This window comes from Mus caroli, chromosome 10, assembly GCF_900094665.2.
Source record: "Mus caroli chromosome 10, CAROLI_EIJ_v1.1, whole genome shotgun sequence".
Taxonomy (NCBI): Eukaryota; Metazoa; Chordata; class Mammalia; order Rodentia; family Muridae; genus Mus; species Mus caroli.
The window spans coordinates 52,002,023-52,013,309 of NC_034579.1; the positions used below are offsets into that span (position 1 = coordinate 52,002,023).

Sequence of the window (11,287 nt, forward strand, 5' to 3'; positions counted from 1 at the left end):
GAGAATCGACAAATGGGACCTCATATATTTACAAAACTTCTGTAAGGCAAAAGACACTGTCAATTAGACAAAAAGGCCACCAACAGATTGGGAAAGGATCTTTACCAATCCTAAATTAGATAGGGGACTAATATATAATATATATAAAGAACTCAAGAAGGTGGACTCCAGAAAATCAAATAACCCCAGTAAAAAAATGGGGCTCAGAACTAAATAAAGAATTCTTAACTGAGGAATACCGAATGGCTGAGAAGCACCTGAAAAACTGTTCAGCATCCTTAATCATCAGGGAAATGCAAATCAAAAAAAAAAAAANACCCTGAGATTCCACCTCATACCAGTCAGAATGGCTAAGATCAAAAATTCAGGTGACAGCAGATGCTGGCGAGATGTGGAGAAAGAGGAACACTCCTCCATTGTTGGTGGGATTGCAAGCTTGTACAACCACTCTGGAAATCAGCCTGGTGGTCCCTCAGAAAATTGGACATAGTACTACCCGAGGATCCTGCAATACCCCTCCTGGGCATATATCCAGAAGATGTTCCAACTAGTAAGAAAGACACATGCTCGACTATGTTCATAGCAGCCTTATTTATAATAGCCAGAAGCTGGAAAGAACCCAGATGCCCCTCAACAGAGTAATGGATACAAAAAATACGGTACATTTACACAATGGAGTACTACTCGACTATTTAAAAGAATGAATTTATGAAATTCCTAGGCAAATGGATGGACCTGGAAAGCATCAGCCTGAGTGAGGTAACCCAGTCACAAAGGAACTCACACAATATGTACTCACTGATAAGTGGATATTAGCCCAGAAACTTAGAATACCCAGGATACAAGATACAAATTGCAAAACACATAAAACTCAAGAAGAACGAAGTCCAAAATGGACACTTTGCCCCTTCTTAGAATTGGGAACAAAACACCCATGGAAGGAGTTACAAAGACAAAATTTGGAGTTGAGACGAAAGGATGGACCATCTAGAGACTGCCATACCCAGGGATCCATCCCATAATTAGCCTCCAAACACTGACACCATTGCATACACCAGCAAGATTTTGCTGAAAGGACCCTGATTTAGCTGTCTATTGTGAGACTTTGCCAGTGCCTGGCAAACACCTAAGTGGATGCTCACAGTCAGCTATTGGATGGAGCACAGGGCCCCAATGAACGAGCTAGAGAAAGTTTCCAAGGAGCTAAAGGGGTCGGCAACCCTATAAGTGGAACAACAATATGAACTAACCAGTATCCCCCAGAGCTCGTGTCTCTAGCTGCATATATAGCAGAAGATGGCCTCGTCAGCCATCATAGGGAGGAGAGGCCCCTTGGTCTTGAAAACTTAATATGTGTCAGTACCAGGGAACACCAGGGCCAAGAAGTGGGAGTGGGTGGTAGGGGAGTGAAGGGGGAGGGTCTGGGGAACTTTTGGGATAGCATTTGAAATGTAAATGAAGAAAATACCTAATTAAAAAAAAAAAACAAGAAAAAAAAAGAGTCAACAGAGTCATCTCAACCACTGAAGAGGTAATTTCCATTCTAAGTAACATCTTCACTGCCTCTCTTATACATTGTCTCCATCAGTAAGGATGGAGTGGCTGCTCTTCTGTCTTCAAGTTGCAAACACTCAAGTATTCAAGACAATGACAACCATACGGTTGAACACAGATCAATCCTCTTTACAGCACTTATAAAAACCTCAAGAAGAAAAGCAACTTTATTGATTGAACAAGTCCTACATCCCTCTTCTGATGCCTAGGATGTAAAGTATAACACTTACAGCATTATTAGAACACTAACATTACTGACCTTCTATTACTAAGGAGATGGGCACTGGTCAAGCAATATTCAATAAAAGGAATGGGCGTTCGGATCTGAATTTTCCTCACCAAAACCATTTCTCTTTACAATACTGCACTATACTGCCTTTGGAAATAAATGCAATGATGCATTTAGAAAAACTACATACGATGATCTGGGTATATCAGAGATGACTCAGCAGTTAAGAGCACTGACTGTTCTTCCAGAACACGGTTCAAGTCTAAACACCCAAATGGTGGCTAACAAATATAATTGCAGCTCCAGGAAACCAAATGACTTCCCCTGTCTTCTATAGATACTTCATGAATGCTGTAAGATACCCACACACCAAAATTTAAAATAAACAAATATCTTAAAAATGAAAAAGAATTATTTTTACATATAAAATCCATGTTCTTTACTATACTATGATCTATAACTTTTATATTAAAGGCCTCTCCCATGAAGGGGCCATGTTTTCTTGTTTTGTTTTGTTTTGTTTTGTTTTGTTTTGTTTTGTTTTGTTTTGAGCTAAACTTGAAACAAACTTGATTACATAATAGCTAGGTCCATGGATACAGGTTAGGTCTATACTGAGATCTCCAAGGGTGTATAGCACTGAATTATGTCAGTCAGGGACTGTGTATAAAGACAACACTCACAAGGCTATATACTTCCCATCTTTGACAAGCATACATCCTGACATACTTCCTGTCTACATGCATCCTGCTTATGTGAGATTAAGCACATGCTGTGCAGTTGAGGCAATCAAGCTTGTTCACAGAAGCGAAAACACAAGGCTTGTTATCTTACCTCAACAACAGCATCCAGTATTCCAGGAAGTTATCCATCCTTGGGCAAGTGGAGATTACAGGTCAGAGGCATTTTTGTTTTATAGATCTCTTAAGCACAGTAATTAAAATTTAAAATATAACTTTAGCCATCACAGGACAAAATCCTCCAGGTCATTCAACATGGCTACTAGAGTTCCAACTATCACATACACATTCTAGGAATGAAGAAATGAAAAATCCAAAGGGCCTTAGTGACTATAGACCTTTCTTCAACAGCATTCACTTCATTGAATTAATAACATAACCCCACTTTAATTAATTAAAAAGAATTACATCACTTCCTCCTTTCCTTCCTCTCCTCCCTCCCATATATCTTCCTTTGGACTCTCCAGGCTCCCACGTAGCCCCTCTCAAACTTAGCTTCTTTTCCTTTGAATACTATTGTTATATGAGCACATAAGTACATAAACACACCCTGCTCAGTCTGTTTATTGCTGCTGATATACATATGATTTCAGGGCTCACCACTTGGTATTGAGTAACCAACTAAGGGTCTCATCCTTGGTAAAGACTAATTTTCTTCTCTTGACAGTCATTAATTGATTATAGTTCTTTGTCTAGGGTCAGGGCTCAGTGAGATTTCCACCTTCATGCTAACATGTTTGTTGATATTATCATTGTTAAAGTCCTGTTTAGGTAGCCCTGTTGTTGTTATATTATGTGTGTAGCTTCCTTGTCATTCCTAGGAGACAGTCCTGCTTTTTCAGGGCAGCAATATGCTCTGCCTACAAACTATACTGGCATGCCCTCCTTGAAACTAAATATTGTGAATTGAATGAAGCCATGTTTATTTTTATGATAATATCATAAGTATATTCACAACTAATAACTTCTAAGCAATAGAGGGGATAAGCTGAAATAATTCAATGTACCATGCTTCTGAAATACACATTTAATTTCCATCTCATTTTTCTCCACATTTTCCTACTAGAAGGGATAATTAGTGGTAAGATAATTTCATAGGTGAAATTCCACACAATGGACACAAAATGTAACTTTGAGTTGATTTCTATTAATAGATGTCTGCCCCAACCTTCAATTTTGAACAAGTATGCAGGGAACAGCTAACCATAGGCTTGAGTGCAACTTGGGGCCAGGAACATTATGTGCTTCTGCATGACAGTAACACTAGCTCCTAGAGGGCTAAGTCATGTTGCCCTTGTTGAAAAGAACCCATCATCCAAGTCATCCTCTTCACAAACCTAGGTAGAGTCCTATATCAAGTTACTAAAACCCTCAGTAAACAAACACAAAAATGTTAGCAAAGTCTTTCAAATGTACCTATTTCGGAATTACATTCTGACCTATCGTAGGAATCCCTAAAACAGCAGCAACTACAGGATAGTCAATGATCAAAAGGCTTTTGAAATGAGGCCTTCATTTTAATATGCTGAACTTTGCTTCAGTCCAAAAAGGCAAGTCTGGAATTAGAGCCCTCTCCCTCAAAGCCACATTGCTGCTAAGCAAAATAAGAAAAAATGAAGTTATTTAGCATGATTACCTTCTAACCATGTTCCTTGGTGGTTATCATAGACCATGCCTTGGGTGGCTATTGTAAGTTCCCAGGCCAAAAGGAAAAGGGATTCACAAGTACAGTATAAATCAACTAGAAACCATTTTGCTTGGCTTTCATACCATTGTTATGAAATAGAAGTACTAGAGACTAATAAAGAATCATCTGCCAAAGCTGACCGCTTCCTGTGCCTTTACCACATATTCACAGCAGACTTTGGGTTGGAAGAAGTGTGGCATGTGATAGAAACCATTTATCAAATTCTCTAGCTTTAAAAGAAAATTCTATACCTTGAACCTAGGTCTCTGTCACTCTATGAAGTAAATTATCTATTGGCCCATGAAAATTATCAGCCTCAAAAATTTCTATAGAAGGTGCACTAGCTGGTTTTGTGTCAACTTGACACAAGCTAGAATCATCCAAGAAAGAGCAGCAGTTGAGGAAATGCCTCCATGAGATAGAGCTATAAGGCATCTTCTCAATTAAGGATAAATGAGTGGAGGGCAGCCTATTGCGGGTAGTAACCCTTAGGCTGGTGGTCCTGGTTTCTATAAGAAGATAGACTAAGCAATCCATGAGGAACATACAAGGAAGTAGTACTCGACCTCTCCATCAGCTATTGCCTCTTGGTCCCTGCCACATTTGAGTTCCTGACCTGACATCATTCAGTGATGAACAGCAATGTGGAAATGTAAGCTGAATAAATCCTTTCCTCCCCAACTTGCTTTTTAGTCATGGTATTTTGTCCCAGCAATAAAAACCCTAACTAAGACAGAAGACTAATTGTCAAGTTTTAAGAGATAATTTGGGTTGCCTACTTGGGAAGTTCAAAAGACTATCCAGTGAGTATATCTATTGTCAAGGAGACTTTTGTCTAACTTACCTGGAGTTTAATGCATTTCAAAGAAAAAAGGAAGAAGGAAGAGGGAAGAGTGAGGAAGGGAGATGAGGAGGAAGGGACGAGGAAGAAGGGGACGAGGAGAAAGAAGAAGAGAGTGAGAAAGAGAGAGACAGAGACAGAGAGAGAGAGAGAGAGAGAGAGAGAGAGAGAAACAGGTTAAGCATATGGGGTTGTTTCTTAGTTGGTAAAATACTTATCCACTATGCACAACATTATACTTTTATCCTCACTACCACAGTAAGCCTGTAATTTCAGCACTCAGGAAGCCGAAACAGCAGGATCAGAAGTTTTGGGTCATTCTCATCTTCACAGTAAGTTCAAAGCTAGCTAGACATCATCTGGGTACACACTGTATTTTAGCAACTTAGCATTCATTACCTCAATAGACCTCAGTAACATTATTTTATATGGGAAAACAGGAGTTCAAAGATCAAATGATACTTTTATTTACTGGAATAGTATCACTATGAATAAAAATTTCATTTAATGCATTAATTAGCTCCTCAAACAATACTAGGTAGTATTAAACAGTAGATGTTTAATAAATAATTGTTGATGGACCAGTTCCAAAGTTGATTCAATTTTATCTATGCTAGGATAGTTCTCCAGATTTTTGAGATGATAAGATCGAAGAAGAGAGGGAGGGGGCTAGAGAGATGGATCAGTGGTTAAGAGCAGTGACTTCTCTTCCGAAGGTCATGAATTCAAATCCCAACAACCACATGGTGCCTCACAACCATCTGTAATGAGATCTGACTCCTTCTTCGGGAGTGTCTGAAGACAGCTACAGTGTTCCTACATATAACAAATAAATAAATATTAAAGGAGAAGAAGGAGGAGGAGGAGGAGGGAAAGGGGGAGGGGGAGGGGAGGGGGGAAGAGAACGAAGAGAAAGACGAGAGGGAGGGAAGGAGGGTTAGTAAAGGGAGAGGAAAGAAGAGGGGGGAAATGGTACTATCTCCACTATCTCCATAATAGGCAAAAGAACATTTGCCTATTATGGAGATAGGCAAAATAGGCAAAATAGGCAAAAAAAAAAAATGGACAATTGTTTTTCTGCCCTGCCCCATCTGGTTAACATAGCTGAAATGAAAATTCAGTACTGAACACCAAAATTATTTAGTCCAGATCTTGTTAAGAGAGTTTTATAACTTAATCAGCCTACTTCAAAATGCTTAATGATGAAAGCATCAAGGCAGAGTTGGATGACCCCCATATAAGCAGTTAATGGTGATGATGTTCGATTTCTCATCTGTACATGGCTGCAATGTGCTATATAATAACACAATAAGTATTGAAAATGTAACTTTAAATACAATAAGATGTCTACTTCAAGTTTGTAAGTTTGTTATATAATAAAGTAACTGAAAACAAATATAATATGCATTGTAACAGAGAAGAATCTAAAACATAGAATATCTTCTAATCTTAAAATTGAAGAAAAAATTAAAAGAATTTTGCACATATAATCTTGGTCAGAAGGCTAGAAAGCAATGAAATAAAGTTGTTATTCAAAATACATAATAATTTTTCTGCTGTAAAGAAAAAATTTATATAGTTTTCAGGAAAATGTAAACAGTCAGAGATAGTTTTATTAAGTGACTTAAATCAGTATCAGAAAACATTGCACGTGTTTCTCATTTACGGGTCCTATGTTTTATATAAATATACAAAACCATACATGTACAGATGATGTAACCACGGAAGCAAATATGTGGGGGGAACAGAGGGAAGATCAAAAGGGGAAATGATTAAGGGTGAGAAAATGTAGGATTGGTAGTGAGGAGGGAGAATATATTCAAAGTACATGATATGTGAGCATTTGTAACACAGTATAATGAAATTTTAAGTTAAATAATAATAACGCGTGGGGAGGGAAAAAACACCAAGCTTTTTCTCTGAACTTGACACAAAACCAAAGAATGAAAAAAGTTCCTTTGAAAACCTGCATCAAGAACTCATTTTATTCATTTAATCTTGAATGTTTATTAAGTTTTTTTATTATATTGTAGAAGGGTCTGTGCACATATGTATGTGTGTGTGTGTGTGTGTGTGTGTGTGTGTGTGTGTGTGTGTGTGTGTGTGTGTGTGTATGTATGTGTGTATGGAAGTAGATACCAAGATAGCCAGAAATGTCAGAGTCTCCACAGCTAGAGATTCAAAGGATTGAGAAGCATCTGACATGGATATTGAGGGTCAAACTCAGGTTCTCTGCAAGAGCAGCAAGGTGCTATTCACCACTGAGTCATCTCTTCTGCCCCTGCCTTTGAATCCTTGGAAGCTTTTGCTAAAGAAAGTTCTATCATGTTTAAAATCCAGAAAAGTCTTATTTTAAAAACTCTTGGTGAAAGATTCACTTAGAACACCAGAGGAGTACGCAGTAAGCTGAACAGAGCTTCTGGTTTCTCTCTCCACTTGTAGCAGATCCTCTGCCACAGGGCTCCACAGGTAAATAGCTCTGAGAAGGAGCAAGCCTCCAGGAGTGTGAAAAGGCTTGTGAGTGCAGGTAGGACTACCACTGCTGCTCAGAGTAACCCACCTGGAACCCTCAGGAACTGAGAGGCTGCCTGGAACAGGATTCTTCCAGTCTCCTTCTGTGCCCAGAGCTGATCATGTACCACCGAGCTACATACACAAATACAACCAGGAGAGAGCTGGTCTCTCAGGAGTGCCTACAAACCTGCAAGCACAGATAAGACCACCACTTCTCTTCACATTTCTGGCCCAAGAGAGACCCTCACAGAGCCATCAGGACACAGGAACCAAGGATGATCTGGGGAAAGGATCCTTCTGGTCTCTGTCTGCACCCCAGAGCAGATGCTATACCACATCTCTCCATCCCAAATCCTCCTGGAGAGAAGTGGTCTCTCAGGAGTACTTCTTCTATCACAGTGAACCCTGGTTATCCCAGTACACCAGAAAAGCAAGACCCTGATTTAAAATCACATCTCATGATGATGATTGAGGAATTTAAGAAGGACCTAAATAAATCCCTTAAAGAACTACAAGAGAACACAGGTAAACAAGTGGAAGACCTTAAAGAGGAAATACACACACACAAAAAAAAAAATCCCTTAAAGAATTACAGGAAAACACAACCAAACAGATTGAACAAAACCACCCAGGATCTAAAAATGGAAATAGAAACAATAAAGAAACCACAAAGGTAGACAACACTGGAGATAGAAAACCTACGAAAGAGGCCAGGAGTCATAGATGCACATCACAAACAGAATACAAGAAATAGAAGAGAGAATCTCAGGTGCAGAAGATTCCATAGAGAACATGGGCACAACAATCAAAGAAAATGCAAAATGCAAAAAGCTCTTAACCCAAAACATCCAAGAAATCCAGAACACAATGAGAAGACCAAACCTAAGGATCATAGGTATAGAAGTGAGTGAAGATTCCCAACTTAAAGGGCCAGTAAATATCTTCAACAAAATTTTAGAAGAAAACTTTGATAACCTAAAGAAAGAGATGCCCATGAACATACAAGAAGCCTATAGAACTCCAAATAGACTGGATGAGAAAAGAAATCCCTCCTGTCACATAATAATCAAAACACCAAACACACAAAACAAAGAAAGAATGTTAAAAGCAGTAGTGCCAAAAGGTCAAGTAACATATAAAGGCAGACCTATCAGAATTACACCAGACTTCTCACCAGAGACTATGAAAGCTAGAAGATCATGGGCAGATTTCATAAGGAGGTTAAAAGAACAAAAATGTCAACCCAGGCTATTATACTCAGCACACTCTCAATTACCATAAATGGAGAAACCAAAATAGTCCATGACAAAACCAAATTTACACAATATCCTTCCACAAATCCAGCCCTACAAAGGATAATAAATGGAAAATGCCAACACAAGGAGGGAAACTACACCCCAGAAAAAGCAAGAAAGCAATCTTCTTTCAACAAACCCAAAAGAAGATATCCACACAAACATGAAAATAACATCAATAATAACAGGGAGCCAGACTAGCCAGAGGGCACAGAGACCATACCCAAACTAACAAAATCAGAAATGAAAAGAGAGATATAACAACAGAAACCAAGGGCCTCTCCTCCCATTGATGACTGACTAGGCCATCCTCTGCTACATATGAAACTAGAAACACTAGGTCTGGGGGGTACTAGTTAGTTCATAGGCCCTTGGTCTTGGGAAGATTATATGCCCTAGTAAAAAGGAATGCCAGGGCCAGGAAGCGGAAGTGGGTGGGTTAGGGAGCAGAGTAGGGGGAGGATATAAGGGACTTTCAGAGAGGAAACTAGGAAAGGGGATAGCATTTGAAATGTAAATGAAGAAAATATCTAATTAAAAAAGTAAAAAACAAAAAATAAGAAAAAAAGAGGCCTTGAACTGCCTCTCTCCCTCAGCTGAAGGCTCCTGCTATGCTGGTGCCGAGGCAGCAGCTAGATTTCTTTTGGAGACGGAGCCGTCTAGATTTAAAGGCATATGGTCTGACTTGGATGGCATACAGTTTGCAAGATGGCTTCGAAGCCAAGCTTGCTGCTTATTTCATGCCCCGCGTATTTAATCGCTGCTCGATGTGAATGGAGCATTTTATCCCGAGATCTGAGCCACTGACATCTTACCTGTGTTCAGTCAGAAAATCTCTTCCGACATATCAAGCTGACTGTGGCCCTGTGATTTGCATAGCTGGAATGATCCATGCTGTCTATTTGGTAATGAAGTCACTCACTGAGTGGGCGGGGCTTCTCAGACTGTAGGGAAGGAGAGAACAGAAATGAACTCTTGTATTCTCAGGGCCAGCTTTCAATATTGCAAGAAAAGATTGACCATTTGGAGCGTTTGCTCGCTGAGAACAACGAGATCATCTCAAACATCAGAGACTCAGTCATCAACCTGAGCGAGTCTGTGGAGGACGGCCCGCGGGGGTCACCAGGCAACGCCAGCCAAGGCTCCATCCACCTCCACTCGTCACAGTTGGCCCTTCAGGCTGACCCCAGAGACTGTTTGTTTGCTTCACAGAGTGGGAGTCAGCCCCGGGATGTGCAGATGTTGGATGTTTACGATCTGATCCCTTTTGATAATCCAGATGGTGGAGTTTGGAAGCAAGGATTTGACATTAAGTATGAAGCGGATGAGTGGGACCATGAGCCCCTGCAAGTGTTTGTGGTGCCTCACTCCCATAATGACCCAGGTTGGTTGAAGACTTTCAATGACTACTTTAGAGACAAGACTCAGTATATTTTTAATAACATGGTCCTAAAGCTGAAAAAAGACTCAAGCAGGAAGTTTATGTGGTCTGAGATCTCTTACCTTGCAAAATGGTGGGATATTATAGATATTCCGAAGAAGGAAGCTGTTAAAAGTTTACTACAGAATGGTCAGCTGGAAATTGTGACCGGCGGCTGGGTTATGCCTGATGAAGCCACTCCACATTATTTTGCCTTAATTGACCAACTAATTGAAGGGCACCAATGGCTGGAAAAGAATCTAGGAGTGAAACCTCGATCGGGCTGGGCCATAGATCCCTTTGGTCATTCACCCACAATGGCTTATCTTCTAAAGCGTGCTGGATTTTCACACATGCTCATCCAGAGAGTCCATTATGCAATCAAAAACCACTTCTCTTTGCATAAAACGCTGGAGTTTTTCTGGAGACAGAATTGGGATCTTGGATCTGCTACAGATATTTTGTGCCATATGATGCCCTTCTACAGCTACGACATCCCTCACACCTGTGGGCCTGATCCTAAAATATGCTGCCAGTTTGATTTTAAACGGCTTCCTGGAGGCAGATATGGTTGTCCCTGGGGAGTTCCCCCAGAAGCAATATCTCCTGGAAATGTCCAAAGCAGGGCTCAGATGCTATTGGATCAGTACCGGAAAAAGTCAAAACTTTTCCGCACTAAAGTTCTTCTGGCTCCACTGGGAGACGATTTTCGGTTCAGTGAATACACAGAGTGGGATCTGCAGTGCAGGAACTACGAGCAACTGTTCAGTTACATGAACTCGCAGCCTCATATGAAAGTGAAGATCCAGTTTGGAACCTTGTCAGATTATTTCGACGCATTGGAGAAAGCCGTGGCAGCCGAGAAGAAGAGTAGCCAGTCTGTGTTCCCTGCCCTGAGTGGAGACTTCTTCACGTACGCTGACCGAGACGACCATTACTGGAGTGGCTACTTCACGTCCAGACCTTTCTACAAACGAATGGACAGAATAATGGAATCTCGTATAAGG

General features: G+C 40.2%; 1 protein-coding gene across 1 annotated transcript; it reads left to right on the forward strand.

The window, feature by feature from the left end:
- Positions 1-9,633: 9,633 nt before the first annotated feature.
- LOC110302683 (alpha-mannosidase 2-like) lies at positions 9,634-11,281 on the forward strand (the record flags this gene model as incomplete). Its single annotated transcript, XM_021173469.1, has 2 exons — positions 9,634-9,765; positions 9,848-11,281. Coding segments are annotated over exons 1-2 (1,566 nt in total), but the record flags the coding sequence as incomplete, so codon positions are not given.
- Between the last annotated feature and the right edge of the window lie 6 nt (positions 11,282-11,287).